Source organism: Drosophila arizonae, chromosome 3 (assembly GCF_054131065.1).
Source record: "Drosophila arizonae isolate 15081-1271.41 chromosome 3, UAZ_ARI_1.0, whole genome shotgun sequence".
In the NCBI taxonomy this organism is placed as follows: domain Eukaryota; kingdom Metazoa; phylum Arthropoda; class Insecta; order Diptera; family Drosophilidae; genus Drosophila; species Drosophila arizonae.
The window spans coordinates 31,281,696-31,301,753 of NC_142923.1; the positions used below are offsets into that span (position 1 = coordinate 31,281,696).

The 20,058-nt window shown below is 36.4% G+C and overlaps 1 protein-coding gene across 1 annotated transcript in view; it reads left to right on the forward strand.

Annotated features, from left to right (window-relative positions):
• The first annotated feature begins 57 nt into the window (after positions 1-57).
• Positions 58-20,058, forward strand: part of LOC108620430 (BOS complex subunit ncln) — a 41,446-nt gene continuing 21,445 nt past the window's right edge. Inside the window, exons 1-2 of the mRNA XM_089465741.1 lie at positions 58-322; positions 403-481. Of these exons, the coding sequence (XP_089321867.1) occupies positions 163-322; positions 403-481 (239 nt within the window). The 5' untranslated portion in view covers positions 58-162. The remainder of the gene's footprint in view (positions 323-402; positions 482-20,058) is intronic.

Sequence of the window (20,058 nt, forward strand, 5' to 3'; positions counted from 1 at the left end):
AAACACTTTACACTACATGTCCAATATATCGATACAATTTCGATGTTTTCCAAAATTCTAAAATATCTATTATAACGATACTGATCCGATAGTTTTGCAGCACTAGTGTGAGGTCTAATTTTTTTTTCAATTTAATTTTACTTACATGGGAAAAAATTAAAAATGTTAAGTGAAGCAGACAACTTGGCTGACATCTTTCGTGGTGGACTGCCTTATTGTCTAATTATAACATTACCCATATTAATAATGTGTTCACCATGTCTTGCTAGTGAATTTCAAGTAATGTCAATGACAAAATTTGATGTTAATGGGGAACAATTTGGTAAGTACAATATTTACTATATTTATGTAACAGATATAGATTCATATGTATGTTAAATACAAAATTTTTACGTTTTATAGGATCGCGGTCATCTGTAATATCATTAGAAGCTAAATCCTTATATACTTGGAGCACAGGCCGGCATTGTGTTCTAGCTAGGTAAGCACATGAAATATTTATTATATACAATAATTAATTTATTATTAAATGTTTTCACATATCACATATGAGCATATTACATGGTTAAATAGCAAATTGCTAATTGAAAATTTACAATGTACATACATACATATGTATGTGTTTAAATATATTTATACATATAGTTTGACACGAAAGTGTTTTCACATTGTACATTGGGCCAGCGAGCCGATTTTTCGACGAAGATTTAAATTTTTTAAGGAAAATAAAACTATTTTAATTAAAAACCTTGAATAGTATCACTAACCGGAGAACACATAGACTAGACATCTAGAACAAATTTTTTCACCGACGAAAAAATGCGCTGAGGAGACTACACAACTTCGTATTTGTTCGGCTCAGTCTCTTGAGGCTCAAGCATTGAAAATAAGGCACGACAAAATCAGTGTGCTGCGAGCGCTGCCACGAAATGCACGCATTACCAAGTGAAGCACGGCTATGCGCTCTTTTTCCCTTGCTCACTCTCTCCCTCTCTTTATGCTCTCTCTCTATGGTCTCTCGAATAGCAGCAGCGCACAAAAATTGAAAATTGTTCGCGACGGTCTGAGCTCGTTCCTTTTGAGTGAAGGGTATACCGAAATTTGTAAAGCGTTCGCCACGTTCATGCAAACAACATGTAAGCGTTTCGATGGTTATTCGTGGGAAGGGTATGAAAGCGTTGATACGCATAAAGAATATGATTTTGCGACGGGCATGCACACACACACTTGTAGTCCCTTGCCACATGTATGAGCATTTGTGACCTGCGTTCGTTACTCTTGCTGCTTGTAGCAATTTTAAAGCCCAGCATTTGCATTTGGTCGGTCTTACGGACTGTCATAACCACTTTACACAGATGTACTATGTATGAACATACATACATATGTACATAAGTACATTTATATATTATTATTGCTAATCATGTTTATAAATGTGTTAATATCCGTAATTAATTATATATAATTAAAATTATTTTATACACATTTTCAACCGAAACAAGTAAGAAAATTCTAGTCGAGAGTGCTCGACTAGATACTACCCTGAACCCAACAAATAAAAATGCTCATTTAGTATGGCTGAAATTTCAATTTCGATGTATTTAAAAATATAAATAAAATACCAAACTCATTTAATAAAATATAAAAATATTTTGAAACAATTAAAAAAAACAAACATCAGTTGCATCGATCGGGATTCGAACCGCGACTTCTCGATCGAGCGTCATGCAGCTAACACACTAGGCCACCTCACTCCTGCTAGTGGCGCTGGCAAAACTCAAATAGATTCACTGCTGCAGCGCCATCTACCAAAACTAAACGAAACTAACTGCTGATGTGATTCTAAGAATCTGCTAGAATAACCGAACTATTAAAAACGCACATAAAGTATAGTTAAAATTTCAATTTCGGTGTATTTAAAAATATAAATTAAATAGAAAACTCATGAAAATATAAAAATATTTTGAAACAATTAAAAAAAACTTAACATCATCTGCATCGACCGGGACTCGAACCGCGACTTCTCGATCGAGCGTCATGCAGCTAACACACTAGGCCACCCCACTCCTGCTAGTGGTCCTGGCAAAACTAAAATAGATTCACTGCTGTTGCGCCATCTACCAAATGTAAACTAAACTAACAGCTGATGTGATTCAACGAATGTTTTTGTTGTAGCTGCTGCACGTGCGTTTGTTAATTGGCCAAATATTTGATTATTTTTTATTAATTTTTGACTGAACGGAATTTAATGAAACTTTCGGCATATGATCTACATATTATATTGAATATTTGAGAAATTTAAAAAAAGGAAAAATCATTCACAATTAGCTATAGTGGCATCTGATTTGAACTTGAATGTTTTTACTCGATAAAAACATAACGGGATGATTTACCGAATTTTAAAAGCAAACTCGACGTCCGCGCTGTATATACGGTCATTTTAAAAAAAATTCAAGTCTCTAGCTCTTATATCTTCGGAAATCGACGCGTTCAAACATACGGACGGACGGACAGACGGACAGGGCCAAATCGACTCAGCTCGTCGCCCTGATCAAGAATATATATACTTTGTGGGGTCTGCCACGCCTCCTTCTGCCTGTTACATACATTTCAACAAAACCATTATAACCTGATTTCCCATTTTCAATGGGTTCAAGGTATAAAAATTATCGTAAAACACTACTAACTTTATTAAATGCTTTTCAATATATGAAATACACATGTCATATTATACTCAAGCTTTACTCATTATTGTCAAAAATTTCTAATTAAGTCATAATGGCCCATTTGATAGTCACCCTACGATTCAAATCATACAAAATTTACAAAATAATAAATCCAGACACAATTAGCTTGCCATCCCATACAAGCATACACATACACAAATGTATGTATGCATGTGTTCACTTCACAAGGCAGACCAACGGTAAATTTTGGGCTTTACAATTTGCACAGCCTGTTCTGCACAGAAAAAATACATTTTCGCGACGAGCATGCACACACACATTTACATCCTTGCTACGTGTATGAGCTTTTGTGTGCGTGCGTCGCGAAACTCAATTCTTTCTCAGTATATTCGTCTATCATCATGATTTTGCGACGGGCATGCACACACACACTCTCCCTTGCTACATGTACTATGAGCATTTGTATGCCTGTGTGCGTTACTCTTGACTTTTTATTTGGTTGGTCTTGGGAAGTGCTCACATACATACATATGTACATATGTATATACATTTGATTGTGTGTATGTGCATGTGTGTATGCATGGGACATGAGCATTGGCGTGGGCCTACCTCAACTTAGAATTGTGTAAACGATTTTAGATTCGAATTGCAGAGGCGCGCTTATACAATATTTAAGTACCTTATTTTGTAGCAATAATCGTGTGCTTGCCTACCGAAGTCATCAATTTATAGAAACAATTGGTTTAGATAACAATCTGTTTAATAAAATTTCAAAAATTTAATAAATAGAAAACATAAAATTCAATATATGTATTAAAAACAAAACAATAAAAACAAAGATATTTCAATAATAACAGTATAAATGTAATTTTATAAAAGTGAATTTATATGTTTGCACGCTCAAACCAGTTGCGTACAAAAATTGAAGTTGGAGACGAACCCATTTTCCTTCATTGCCCTTCTCATTGAAGAATATGCCAGATGTTGAAAGAGCTCAGAATGATAATGTATAATGTTTAGATTATTGTTATTATCTGTATAAAGGGTATAAATAAATATGTTTTTACTTACATGTATATATATCCAATTACATATGTATGTATGTTTATAATACTTGGACAAGGCTTGTGCCTGCCAAGTGCTTTTAATTGTGCGAACGAGGGAGTGTTAACGACCTTTCATTTTCACTTCACTGTTTTCTACTGTTAAGAATTGTGCCAAAATAAATATCAAATCAAGCTACCTATTGATTCATTATTTTTAATTTCCTTTTATTTAAAATATTGGTTTTACCAATAATCTTCTCACTTTGCCATTTAAAATTTTTTCTAATTAGAATTAAAACAAACTGATTAATAATAAATTTTCGATGCTGGCAGCAAGGATGGGTGGGGGAAAACCATTCCTTATCTAAAGATGATTTTGCTGTAGCGTGCATGCAGTACAGAACAATTTTCTCTTTAATGCGAGCGATGTATGGTTTCTTCTCGAAAATTGTCCTAAATGTTTCGAAATGCAGCTTTATCAAATTGTAAAAATGGTCAGAAGGGGCCTTCAATTTAAGATATCTATTTATATAATGAAAATTTTTATTGAGTATACTCAGAAGAACACTGCATTTCATCCGATGACTTTAAAAGATTTGAACAAATTTCGCAATCAGTTTTTTGTAGTAATTTGTAGACAAGATACCCAGCAAAATATCTTAATGCATTTTCATTAAAAACATTTTCAATATTTGCAATGGTTGCATCTAATGATAATTCAACCTCAATATTTGGATCTAAAGGTTCTTGATCTACTGATGAATTCGTGGCACACTGCTCATGAAATACGGATAGGTTAGATCCGCTATCCTTTATTATATTAGCTAACATGAGATCCTCATCTGGAATACAATTTCCAGATATAGAAGCAGATGTCAAAATTTTCATTGAAAGCATTTTAGATATTATAGAATTAAATTCAAAAACTGTTGGGTTAGTATTGGTTGCTCCTCGACTTCAAATTAAATAAAATAAATTTTCTAAAGGGTCTTGGTTTAGTTTGGATGTGGCAACAAAGAAAGTATCACTGCTGTCATTCCAAATATTTTCCGCTAAAGCAATTATAGATGAGATTGTAATAATCATCCCATCAATACAATATACTTTTTGTGGATATATCAGGTCATGAAAATAATCTCTCATTTCCTGAAGATACTCATGGACATTATTGTTTTTCCTAAGTGCGCATCTGTACGGATTACTATCAAATAGTACATGACTGTTTAAACAATCGAAAAGATTATTAATTTTGTCAATAAATATAGCTGTTGCAAGAGCACTATCTTTACAATCAGTAAACCCGCCTGAATCCACAACTGTGCGTATCGCAGCAGCTACACTGTGGCTAAAAACTTGGGTGGCAAATTTGACTTTCATTTTCTCAAAACAATTTGGACTGACATGTTTTGGAGTCAATTTCGGACATAAGCGCGTCAAATTTTTAGTTTCAATTTCATATAATTTTCTTATTATACTCCATGAAACTGTGCCCTGAGGTGTGGAAATATTATGCTTTAAGAGAATATTTCTTAGCGATTTAACAAGATATGGTACATCGAATATCGCAAATATTTCTTTATCGTTAACAGAAAAACTAGGATTGTTGATGCCTATGCCCCATCTATCAAAAACAGCCCTATTATTGGAACCCTGATCGCAAACAATGGCTTTGACATTAAGCCCCAATGCTTGCGATAGTCCAATATTCTCTTCCACTTTATTTTTAAGGTCAGTATGTTTTATGCCACGAGCTGAAACCGTATAGCTTAAAACGTACTTCCAATTCTCCAAGAGACCCCTAACAAGAAAAACACAGACTTGCTGTCCTAAAAACTTAGTCCTTTTTATACCATCGTTTTCAAATCCCTGTATCTCGTCAAGAGATGAATTATACTGAAGACCTCTTTTTACTTTGAGCTCATCGCAAACTAATACGTCATATTTTCCCTTGGCGCTCATTTTTTCAACAATTCCCTGTAGATTTTCTAATAATTCTGGATTAAATCCAGGAACTAAATTTTTTAAAATCGCCCATCGATTTAATGATTTCTTACATGGGAGTCTTAAATTAAGAACATCCCTAAGATAATCATATGTCCTAGCTGAATAAAAATTAATATTTTGGAAATTGCCCTTTCAGCACTATTATAAACATGATTATTTTTTAAAAGCATTTTACAAAGCACTTTTGACTGTTCAGAAACATAAGGTAAATTGTTTATTGTCGTGAAGACATTAACATGCTTTTTTATCTTTCTAATTCTATAAGAAAATGTTCTATATCTAGAAGATTTTTTTAAAGCTAAATATCTTTTCTTTAAATTAAGCAATTCTTTCTGTGCTTTTTTAAGGTCTACTCCCATATCATAATATTTTTTCCTATAATATACCTCAGTTTGCTCTCTTTTAAAGCAATTTGAACAGAAAGAAGGCCTACCAACGCTTAAATCTTGCCACAATTGATTTTTATACCCTGAACCCATTGAAAATGGGAAATCAGGGTATAATGGTTTTGTTGAAATGTATGTAACAGGCAGAAGGAGGCGTGGCAGACCCCACAAAGTATATATATTCTTGATCAGGGCGACGAGCTGAGTCGATTTGGCCCTGTCCGTCTGTCTGTCTGTCCGTCTGTCCGTATGTTTGAACGCGTCGATTTCCGAAGATATAAGAGCTAGAGACTTGAATTTTTTTTTAAAATGACCGTATATACAGCGCGGACGTCGAGTTTGCTTTTAAAATTCGATAAATCATCCTGTTATGTTTTTATCGAGTAAAAACATTCAAGTTCAAATCAGATGCCTCTATAGCTAATTGTGAATGATTTTTCTTTTTTTCAAATTTCTCAAATATTCAATATAATATGTAGATCATATGCTGAAAGTTTCATTAAATTCCGTTCAGTCAAAAATTAATAAAAAATATTCAAATATTTGGCCAATGAACAAACGCACATGCAGCAGCTACAACAAATACATCACATCAGCTGTTAGTTTCGTTTAGTTTTGGTAGATGGCGCAGCAGCAGTGAATCTATTTGAGTTTTGCTAGCGCCACCAGCAGGAGTGGGGTGGCCTAGTGTGTTAGATGCATGACGCTCGATCAAGAAGTCGCGGTTCGAATCCCGATCGGTGCAACACTGATGTTAATTTTTTTTAATTGTTTCAAAATATTTTTATTTTTTCATAAATGCATTTTCTATTTAATTTATATTTTTAAATACACCGAAATTTTGGTTTGGTTATTCTAGCAGATTCTTAGAATCACATCAGCAGTTAGTTTCGTTTAGTTTTGGTAGATGGCGCTGCAGCAGTGAATCTATTTGAGTTTTGCCAGCGCCACTAGCAGGAGTGAGGTGGCCTAGTGTGTTAGCAGCATGACGCTCGATCGAGGAGTCGCGGTTCGAATCCCGATCGATGCAACTGATGTTAATTTTTTTTAATTGTTTCAAAATATTTTTATATATTAAATGAGTTTGGTATTTTATTTATATTTTTAAATACATCGAAATTGAAATTTCAGCCATACTAAATGAGCATTTTTATTTGTTGGGTTCAGGGTAGTATCTAGTCGAGCACTCTCGACTAGAGTTTTCTTACTTGTTTATATTGCTATTAAAGCTCAAAAGATTTTCCAAATCTACTTCCTCGTCACTTTCATTCTGAGCGATTTTATTCTGCTGTTCAGTGGCACATGAGTTAACGAAATCATCTAAATTATTATTATTATTCTTTTCTTTCTCTAAATTATTCTTTTGGTAACTATAAGGAGTAATTTCCTCTTCCTGAAAGTCTAATGAATAAATATCATCATTGAAGTCACTAACACTATTTGAAAGAAAAGTTGGGTCGCACAAATGTAAGGTTGGGACTGCATTGAGTCTTAAATTACGTTTACCAATATATTTACGTTCGAAGTGCTTACTACATATTTTACCCTTTTTTCGGTCGAAATTATTCGGTAAATTGCATGCTTCGATCCACTTATTTGCATAAATTTCATTTGACGGAAACGAAAATAATCTAACCGGGAAGTTAATTGAACTTTTTCTATAACTCGCACCACACGTTTCAACTATACATTTCGCGCCATTTCCTTGTGAATATTTTTTACTTCTATTTTTCACACCAACAGTAGATTTCTTAACACTTGTTTGATCCATAGTTTTAAAAAAAACTTATATAAATTTTGGTACAATTTTTAACAATACAGTAGTGATGTGATAATAAAAGGTCGTTAACACTCCCTCTGCAAATTTAATCCAAAAACGATCGCACAATTAAGAGCTCGTGGCAGGCACAAGCCAATGTTCACGTATTATGCACATACATGCGCACATACAAGAATCCACAGGCAGCAAGAGCTTCGCATACAGGCACATACATACATACATACATGTGCACGGGACTTTAACGGACGATTAACGAAATGATAGAAACGATAGAATAGAGGCACACAAACGCACAAATATGTATGTATGTATGTGTGTGTGCATGCTCGTCGCCAAATTATATTCTCAATGGCCATCAATACTTTCAAACCCTGCCGCAGGTAGCAAGAATAGAGTTGCGTACACAAGCACACAAATGATAGCGAGGGACTGACAATGTGTGTGTGTATGGTCGTCGCCTAAGCATTTTTTATGTGTGCATGCCCGTCGCAAAATCATATTTTTATGAGCACCAACGATTTCATACCCTTCTTAGAAATAATCATGAAAACGCTAACATTTTGTATGAACGTGGCGAACGCTTTACAAATTCCGGTATACCCTTCACTCATAAGGAACGCGCTGAGATCGTCGCGAACAATTTTCAATTTTTGTGCGCTGCTGCTATTCGAGAGACCATAAAGAGAGGGAGAGAGTGAGTAAGAGAAAAAGAGCGCATAGCCGTGCTTCACTTGGTAATGCGTGCATTTCGTGGCAGCGCTCGCAGCACACTGATTTTGTCGTGCCTTATTTTCAATGCTTGAGCCTCAAGAAACTGAGCCGAACAAATACGAAGCTGTGTAGTCTCCTCAGCTCATTTTTTCGTCGGTGAAAAAATTTGTTCTAGATGTCTAGTCTATGTGTTCTCTGGTTAGTGATAGTATATACTTTGACTAAGATGAATCCAAAGATTTAAAGTGTTTTAATGCATCCGTGAAATTTTGGCAGCCCTTCAAAGTCAGCTGTTTGATTACATGCATGCACAACTAAAAAGTGCGGTAAAGTTTCTTTTTACTTGCGAGCGTGGCAAAAATTATTGTGACTTTAGTTATTTTCACTAAAATTATGGAAAAGAAAATCCAGGGTATGTATAATATTTGTGTTAAAAAAGATTTTGTTCATGTTTGTTAATGTGTTTTTTGTGTGCGTTTATTTGAGCTGTCCAAAGGAGAAAAAAGTTAACTCGTCTGTTGTGGATTATAACTAATTTTGTGCCAAGTTGTGAAAAAAAGTAATTATGTTTCATAAGAACGTTGCAGTCGGGCGACAGACTGCGGAATACTCATTCACATCCCATCAATAATTTAGTAAAGCTTCGCTCTAATACTGTAAAAAATACATTTCCGAATTGCCGCGCCCCTACTGGGCGTAGACACCTCAGTTCTTAGAACGAGATAACGGTACCCTAACTGCAATGTTTGAATGCTTACCCTCAAAAAATGTGAAAATTACAGGGTATTTTTCGATATGCGTAAAAATTATTTTTGGGTCATCGATAGAGGAGGTTACTCGTAACTTAACTATCTAAATTTGAAACTTCTAGCTATTATTCTTTAGGAGATATAAACTTTGCGGTTTGCCACGTCCCCTGTGGGCGAACATATATCCAACAAAACTTTTTGGTCTTATGTGATCAGCCAGAGTATATATACAAAATTTGAGGTCTCTGGCATCAATAGTGTCAAAAATATAGCAGAATTAAAAAAATCCCTATATCTTCAGGTCCGATTTGCCACGCCCCTAATGAGCGTAGGCTTATAATTTTGTCTTTTGACTTTATAGAATCATAACATTAGCTGACGTACAACATATTAGCGCTCTAGCTCTAAAACTCTTGGAGATACAGTTTTATCCAATTTGCCACGCCCTCAATGGGCGGGGAGATATATCTGCCATAGCCCGTGATCTAGGGTGGTCGACGCGAACCTACATACCAAATCAGCTTTTTAGCTCTTCAACTAACATGATTTCTGGTATATCGGAAAATGAATTTTCCGATTTGCTACGCACCTAGTGGGTGGAACACTTTATAAATCGGAGATATACACGAGTATGTGTTCCAAATTTCAAGTCTCTAGGTTCAATAGCGCCGAAATAGATTTCGTTCATACGGACAGACGGACAGCAAAACGGACATTGCACAAAACCAATATACTAATTCAGTTTCGTGAATGAGTATAATAATTCACTTTCGTGAATGAATAAAATAATTCACTTTCGTGAATGAGTATAATAATTCACTTTTGTGAATGAGTATAATAATTCACTTTCGTGAATGAGTATAAAAAATGTTTTGCTCCATTTTTTGAATTTGATTTAAGCCCGAAGAAAAAGGATGAAATCAGCGCTAATGTGAGAAGCTTTCACCATTACCTACAAAAGAACTTGGCAAAATATATTATTAGTATGTCCACATTTAAGACAAAACAAAATGGCTTTTGTCCAAATGGCTCTAACAATAAGTTCATTTTTATACCCTGAACCCATTTTCAATGGGAAATCAGGTTATAATGGTTTTGTTGAAATGTATGTAACAGGCAGAAGGAGGCGTGGCAGGAGCAGAATTCGCGAAAACTTTTACTTGCAAAACTGCGCCCTTGATCTGCTTGATATGCATGATACAAGTAAACAAACTTTGTAAAGGCATCTATAAGGACAATAATAATTTCAAGTCATTTTTACCACTCAGTTTGTCTGTTATGCCAATATGCACCGTATTTCACGGTATATCTATTTTAGGAATAGAATGCAGCTCTGCCTGCACTTTTCCCACAGGTGGCACAGGTGGATACTTTGCATGTAATTTAATTTTCTACAAACCTACCTTTCTTCCGAGAAAGTCAACATGCGCCATTCGCTCGCCTTTTCTATACTCTATTTCGAAATCAAATCCCTGCAAAAATGCCCACCATCTATGAACCCTCGGTGCCAAATCTGTTTTCGTACGGCTGGCTTTTAAGGAATTGCAATCAGTATACGTGACAAATTTACGTACTTGCAATCTCTCTCTAATTCGTAACATTCATACGAACCATACCTGGATTCGGCAGCACACGTACACCTACTGTAATACTCTACTACATGAGGTTTGTTGTCAATTTTATACAACAGTATCGCTCTATAGTCAACGCAACTTGCGTCTGTATGCAGCTCTATCGGGTATTTTGGATCGAATATGATTAATACTGGCGTCTGCGTCAGCACATTTATTATTCTTAAACGTATCTGCTCATGTTCCGATAACCAGACAAAATCAGTGTTTTTCTTAGATATATGATGATAAAGTGGCTTAAGTGTCTGTGAGAAGTTTAACACAAATTAACGAAAGTAAGAGGCCAACCCAATGAACTGTGTTAGCTGTGATACATTTTGTGGAGGTGGTAATTCAGTCAAGGCTTGAATTTTTCGTGTATTTTGCGTGATTTCTTCATTGCTCACTTCGACCTAGATATGTACTCTATTTTATTTGTGTACATTAAAGGAAAATCCAGCCTTTTTATACCCTGAACCCATTGAAAATGGGAAACCAGGGTATAATAGTTTTGTTGAAATGTATGTAACAGGCAGAAGGAGGCGTGGCAGACCCCACAAAGTATATATATTCTTGATCATATATTCTTGATCCGTCTGTACGTCCGTCCGTATGTATGAACGCGTCGATCTCAGAAAATATAAGAGCTAGAGACTTGAAATTTGAAATTTTTTTCCTAGGTCCGTGTATATCACGCGCATATCAAGTTTTTCTTTTTACATCGATAACTACTCCCGATATTTTATTATCGATCAAAAACCTTATCGAAAGGTAGTTTTTAATTATATCTCCTACACCTTTAGAGTTAGAGCTTGCAAATTTGATATGTAGACTTGTATTTTATATAATTTCGATTTTTGTTGTAATTTACCCCCGAATCCCTATATGTGGAATATGGAGAATGTACATACATTTTCCTCATATAATTACGCTCTGAAAGTTTCATTAAGATTGTACGTCTAGAAATTAAATTATTCAACAAATAAATTCTTATATTGTTGCCCACACTGCAGCGCAGCCCAAGCGCAGTCGCTTGGTTAGGCGACCACGTGGCCTGAGCTCGCCGACCACGCCCACGCGTTTGCACGCGGGAGGGCTGCCGCAATCGAGTGGCGCGGTCAAGCGCGAAGGCGTGCTGTGGGATGTTAGTGGGGCCACTACGATTGGTAGACCGCGGATCGAGGAACGCCCAGCGTTGCCGCCGGAGTTCACTCAAGACCACGCGATTTTACTGCCAGAGTTTTAACCTTCTGGCGAACGGGTCGTGACCTCGTTCAAACTACCAGTTAGTAGTGTTACGGTGGTTATGATTAGTAAACTGGGGGATAAGTTAACAAACCAGATATGAATAAAACACGCAAATTCCTCCAATTATAAATATCCTTACTTTATTTACGCCCTATGTCCTCTATATTCGCAAAGTAATTTTGCTGTTTTCTGTTCTTGCTGCCGCGTCCGCTCACTTCGAGAGCTCGAAATTAACTAAACTCTGCACGCAGCTTTCAATCCTCTTCTGCCGCTGTGCAGATTTTACCACGCGACCAGCAATGCAATTCACCACCGCGAGCTTTCGAGCTGCACGGTTGCATTGCTGATCGCGTGCCCGCCCACTCATTTGAATTTCGCTTACTTTCTAAGGCTAATCGCTAAGGCACTTACATCTAATTATTAACTACTTAGTGCTACCTTACGAACTAAAGCTTATTCTACTTACTGCCTAATAATAATCAACTAATATCAACTTACGTCCTACAACTGAAATATAAACAATGATTTCAAAATATAATCTTAATAACTACAAAAATCAAAATCCATAACAACGAAATTCCATTTCATTTTCCTTAATCGCTACAAAATCAAACTATGCCTCAAATCCTATTCAAATCATTTCATTCAATATCTTTACTTATTACCTACAAACATGTAAGGTGGGTAAAAAAAAAGCCACCTTACAGCCTTAATTATTGCACGCTGATGGTGCATTTTTTAAACCAAATGGCATTGTCAAGAACTCGTATTGACCTTCAGGCGTTACGAATGCCGTTCGTTCAATCGAGTCTTCGTACACTGGAATTTGGTAAAACCCGTACTTATCAGCAACTGTATTTTCGTTTAACATACGATAGTCCACACAAAGTCGATCAGTACCATTCTTCTTTTTGACTAACATCATGGGGCAAGCAAAGGGTGAACAACTTGGACGAATAATCTTAGCTTTAAGTAATTCTTAAATTTTACAACGGACTCTGCTTTTTTCGTCCTGTACTCTGTTTTGTTGATCGATTAGTCTGATTTCCAACTGCCCTGTGGTGACCCTAGTCTTTGGTATTCCATCAATAAACCGATCAGAATAGCATTTTAAAATATTTCTCAAGGCTAATTTATCTGAATTCTAAACTGAACTGAATTCTGAACTATTCAATGCAATAACGTTTTCATAATTGGTTATTATCATAGCTCGCAAATAACTGTTAACACTTTTTCGTTGTCTGCAAAAAAGTGTCTTTCAGTGACACAGTCAAAAAAACTCAGACAGAAACTGTTTTTGTCGCGTTTGGCTTAGCTCTCTCGCGCTCTGAGGGAGATAGTTGTTTCTGTTTTCGTTTCCTCAAGTCAAACACTGATCGTTTGCTTGAGTTAAATGAAGTAACGGTAAGTTGCGTTTGTATGGGTAATCACGCGCGATTGCTGCGTTCTTTTTGTATGTATGTATGCGTGTATTTACATGCACACGAAGGCAAAAACATTTTCTGCTGAGTTTGTTAGTCAAAGTGTTTCTTGCTGAGAGGCTTTGTGTGAGAGAAAATCGTGTTAGTTTTACGCGACACTCATGTGAGTGCGTCACACGAATGAGTCATCGCACTGCGTCTGAAACAGATGAAACAGCGAAACAGATGCTGAAGAAAAACAGAGAGTGACGCTCAGAGAGAGACGTGTCTACACAATTTTTTTTGAGTATGATGCGAGAAAGAGAATAAACGAAAAAACGCTCAACTCTCATTTGCAAGCTCTGTTAAAAACCGATGATCTTGGTGTCTGCATATTATTTCTAAAAGATTTTGATTTTGCACTTGTAAAGCTGCGTCGGTAATATTTTTTGTAGGCACTGCGAATCCCACTTCTGATGTCGGAGACAAATTTATTTCGTTCGACCGATCTGTCATAATGACACACCTGCGCGTAACACTGTCTGAACTCAACTGAACTCTTATTCTCTCTCGTACCTGATTCTGTTGCTTTTTAAACGCAAGTTGGACTACACTCAGCGACAGCGCGACACCGCCGTCGCCTCGCTCAAAGGGCGCCACCGATATTCATAATTCTTGGAATTTCTAATTAATTACATAGACCAAATTTATTGCATAGCAGCGATATGCATGCACACGCACAGTGGCCAAACTACAATTGTATGTCCATGCTGCGACATATATGTAAATATATGATCTAGCTCCTTTAGTTCAAGAGATATTTCAATTCAATTTTTATTTTCAATTTTTATACCCTGAACCAATTGAAAATGGGAAATCAGGGTATAATGATTTTGTTAAAAGTATGTAACAGGCAGAAGGAGGCGTGGCAGACCCCACAAAGTATATATATTCTTTATCAGGGCGACGAGCTGAGTCGATTTGGCCCTGTCCGTCCGTCGTCCGTCCGTCCGTATGTATGAACACGTCGATCTCAGAAAATATAAAAGCTAGAGACTTTAATTTTTTTCTAGGTTCGTATATATCACGCGCATATCAAGTTTTTCTCTAAATATCGATAACTACTCTCGATATTTTAATATCGATTAAAAACCTTATCGAAAGCTAGTTATTTAATAACGTAAACCTTTAGCGCTAGAGCTTCAAAATTTTAAATTTAAAATTTACCCCCCACTCCTATTTCCACCCCCTCACCATCACCTTTGTAAAAAGCGTATTTCAAATACTAGAGACTTGTGCTTTAGAATGTACATATATTTGCACATTATGATTATGTTCTGAAATTTTCATTAAGATTGTACGTCTAGAAATTAAATTATTTAACAAATAAATTCTTATAATGTTTCCCACACTGCAGCGCAGCCCAAGTGCAGTCGCTGCTTATTGTACAGTTAGCAGAGCGCGTTCTAATACGTGCGTGTGCCGAAAAGAAGTGCACAGTGATCAAAATATCAGATTGGAGGGTTCAGGGTATCTCCTAGTCGAGCAGTCTCGACTAGTGTCTTCTCACTTGTTATAATAAAAGTTAAGGCATAACTCTTATTTTTTATCTTTCTACTTACACAAGATACACACACACACACAAACACACACACACACACGCGCATACGCACACACACAAATACACACACACGCACACGCATAAACTCACATACACATATACACACACATACACGCAAACAAGCACCCGCGCCTAAACACGCATGGGCTGCAGTGTGGGCTTACTATGAGAACTTAATTGCCTAATAACTTTTCTTGTGGATATGATCTTTCTGATCATGATTATAATATGGATATGCATGTATTTGCCGAAGCACAAGTCTCTAGTATTTGAAATAAGCATTTTACAAATATATGGGTGCGGGTGGAGGGTAAATTTCAACAAACACCGAAATTGTATAAATTGCATATCATATATATTTGGAGACTCTACCTTTAAAGTTGTAGGAGATTTAATTTTATAATTGATTTTCGATAAGTTTTTTTATCGATAATAATATCGGGAGGAGTTATTGATTTTTAAAGAAAAAATCGATATCCGCGTGGTATACACGGACATTAAAAAAAAATTGAGGTCTCTAGATCTTGCATCTTCTGAAATCGACGCGTTCAAACATACTGACAAACGGACAGACAGACGGACAGGGCCAAATCAACTCAGCTCGTCGCCCTGATCAAGAATATATATACTTTGTAGGGTCTGCCACACCTCCTTCTCCCTTTTACATGCATTTCAACAAAACCATTATACCCTGATTTCCCATTGAAAATGGGTTCGGGGTATAATAAGTAAGAAAGTTCTAGTCGAGACTGCTCGACTACGAGATCCCCTGAACCCTTCGAGCAATAGCTATTTCCAGGGATCGCAAATAAGAGTTACGCATTTTAAAACAAGTAAGAAAGCTCTAGCCGAAACTGCCCGACTACGAGATCCCCTGAACCCTTCGAGCAATAGCTGTTTCAATCAATTTTCGTGTCTTTCACACACACACACACACACACGCATACACACAAAAGCATACACACACACACGCACACACACAGAGATACGCATGCACGCATAAACACGCATTGGCTGCAGTGCACTATGGTCAGAAAGTCGGATTTTTTGGCATAAAGTCCAATTTTAAAGTTAGAGCCTTGAAATTTGGTACATGTTTTTGCTAAATTTTTATAGAATTTCGGATTTATTTTTTTTTTAATTGGCCCATGTCTTCACCCACCTGCCCTAGTACATTAAAAAATTTTATTAAAAAAATTTTTTTTTTTAATACATTTTTTTATTCTTCCTCGTTGTCTAAAATAATGTTATATTGCTCTTCACAGTCAGATTCGTGATCTAAATTAGAATCCGAATCTGAATTTTCCGGATCGGAATTAATAGTTTTCTGGGTCGGCGGAGATACTGCCTTTAAAAGATATATGGCATCTTGTGGAAGATTTTTCTTTTTAATTCGATTTTGTCTTTTATTCAGACATATGCTTGATATAAGCGGATCTGATGAATCCATTGCTCTATAAAACACATCAGCCATGGTGTTTAGTCGGCTATTTTTTCTTGCATGTGATTTTCTGTCACTTTTATAATATTTGTTCCGAGCTTCTGAAGCATTTTCGCCTAAACATCCAACCGGAACTAAGGATGAGTTCATAATTTGCCAGCCGTGTACTAATATTTTGTGGACAGTCGGAGACATTGGGTACCAAGGATATATACTTAAGTACATTGAAAATGTGCTCCTACAAAATTCCTTAAATTTGTCAACATCTACAGAATAGTGAGACGAAATGGTAATCAAAATAACAAAGAAATTGTGTAGAAGGGCTTGATCAAAGTTTGTTACTGATGAAAACAAACGGGTATTAGAGAAGGCTCTTCTGGCTGTGTTTCCGTCATTACTATTGCCACTACCGTTTTGCTTGGGCATGTTTATATGGAGACCCATTTGTTTCCACATCATGTCTTGAATATTCTTTTTTCGAGACATTACTTCCATTTTGTCAGCCTGCTTAATATGCCACTTTCGAATTTCGAGCCTATATGACACATTTAGGACGAATTCAAAAAAACGAATCCAGGCATGCAATGGACTCGCGCCGTATTGAAGACTTTCAGGTCTTGGTGCAAAGTTTTCTGAATAAAAATCTGTGGTTTCCAGAAGCTCTGTTGGTTTTACACCACATATTGGGCAGCACTGAGTGGATGTCGTTCCAGTTAAGGTGTTAAGCACCTTGCCATCAATAAGTGTCATTTGCATAGCATATTTAATGACAACTTCTTTGTCCCCCTTTTTATATAAATAATCCTTTAAGGTGGCGATTTGAACATCCAAACATTTTTTTTCGAGTAATATTTTAGTCTGGCTTTCCTTTGCATACTCAATTTTTAAAGGCCGGCAGAACCTAACAGACTGTGGAGCTCTGTTTTTCCAGATGATACGTTGATTTTCATCTTTTAATTCCAGTGGTATTATTGTGGTGACAAAAAGTGAAAGATCAAGGGAAGCAGGTTCATCCGAATGAAACTGTTGCTTATAAATGCTTTGACCCGTTGATCCATCGAAGCCGTAGCTTGTTATTAATGTGCAATTTGAAATATCATCAATTTCAGCTAAAACATCTTTTTGCAATTCCATAATTCTTTCGGCTGTATGGTCTAGGATATTTTGCATTGAAACCTGTGCACAACTTTCCGAAATTTGTATTTGGGGTGGTCTGCAAACCGTTTTCATTTCCAGGAGGGCTGAGTACGGTGGAAAAATATCGCATCCACGAGATTTGTTAAGTTGTTGGATGTTAATGTACTGCTGTTTTGTCAATCCATTTTCCAATAAAAAAGCCAGTGCTTCTTCCGAAGTAAGAGGTGTGACTTCATTTGGAAACAAGGTTCTTTTTAGTTCAGAGCAGTCTTCATGCCTGACGACTTTTAAAACTGTCGCTAATTCATCCTGTTTGGCTTTCTTTGCAGAAACTGAAGCCGCGTGAAGCAAATGAGGCGTGGAAAAATTATTATCCGATGCTAGGTCACATGCTAACTTTCTTTTTAGGCGCTCTCCAGCATCTGAATAGTTTAGCTTCGGTCTACCCATTGCAGATGAAGATGCCAGATCCGTCACATTTTCATCCACCACTGCAGTGGTGGTTTACTATAGGAACCTAATTGTTCAATAACTTTTCTTGTGGATGTACTTTCTTCATGAAAATTTCAGATTGTGATATACATGTATTTCCCAAAGCACAAGTCCCTAGTATTTGAAATACGCCTTTTACAAAAGTGTGGGTGAGGGGGTGAATTAGGGGTGACGGTAAATTTTGACAAAAACCAAAATTGCATATCAGTATACATTTAAAATTTGGAGACTCCAGCTTTAAAGGTGTAGAAGTTATAAATTTATTACTAGTTTTCGATAATATTTTTAATCGATATCAAAATAACGGGGCGAATTATCGATATTTAAGGAAAAACTCGATATGCGCGTGCTATACACGGACCTAGGAAAAAAATTTCAAATTTCAAGTCTCTAGCTCTTATATCTTCTGCGATCGACGCTTTCAAACATACGGACAGACGGACAGAGCTAAATCGACTCAGCTCGTCGCCATGATCAAGAATATATATACTTTATGGGGTCTGCCACGCCTCCTTCTGCCTGTTGCATACATTTAACAAAACCATTATACCCTGATTTCTCATTGAAAATGGGTTCAGGTTATAATAATTGAGGGTTAAAAGAACTCCCAAAAAGAGAGAGGAAAACACACTTAGGGATTTCTTTTATGGCGAATTCAAAAAATAGATAAACTTTTATTTGTAATTTATTTTTAAAAAATTATATTTAATTATTAAAATTGATTTTTATGATAAAAATCAAAAATAAGTATTACAGAACAATTTTTATATAAAAATCAAATCATAACTCTTATTTTTGATTTTTATACCCTGAACCCAGTTTCAATGGGAAATCAGGGTATAATGGTTTTGTTGAAATGCATGTAACAGGGAGAAGGAGGCGTGGCGGACCCTACAAAGTATACATATTCTTGATCAGTCTGTCTGTTTGTCTGTCCGTTTGTCAGTATGTGTGAACGCGTCGATTTCAGAAGATACAAGATCTAGAGACCACAATTTTTATACTTATTCACGAAAGTGAATCAGTATATTGGTTTTGTGCAATGTCCGTCTTGCTGTCCGTCCGTCTGTCCGTCTGTCCGTCCGTCCGTCTGTCCGTCTGTCCGTATGAACGCAATCTATTTCGGCGCTATTGAAACTAGAGACTTGAAATTTGGAACACATACTCGTGTATATCTCCGATTTATAAAGTGTTAAAATTTTCCCGATCCGCCCACTAGGGGCGTGGCAAATCGGAAAATGCATTTTCCGATATACCAGAAATCATGTTTGTTGAAGAGCTAGAAAGCTGAAACTTGGTATGTAGGTCCGCGTTGACCACCCAAGATCACGAGCTATGGCGGATATATCTACGCCCATTGGGGGCGTGGCAAATCGGATAAAACTGTATCTCCTAAAGTTGTAAACCTAGAATGCTGAAATTTTGCACGTCAGCTAATGGTATGATTCTATAAAGTCTGAAGATAAATTATAAGTCTACGCCCGTTGGGGGCGTGGCAAATCGGACCTGAAGATATAGTGATTTTTAAAATTCTCCCATATTTTGGACACTATTGATGGCAGAGACCTCAAATTTTGTATATATACTCGGACTGATCACCCAAGACCAAAAAGTTTTGTCGGATATATGTCCGCCCACAGGGGGCGTGGCAAACCGCAAAAGTTTATATCTCCTAAAGTATAATAGCTAGAAGCTTCAAATTTGGATAGTTGAGTTACTGGTAGCCTCCTCTATCGATTCCCCAAAAAT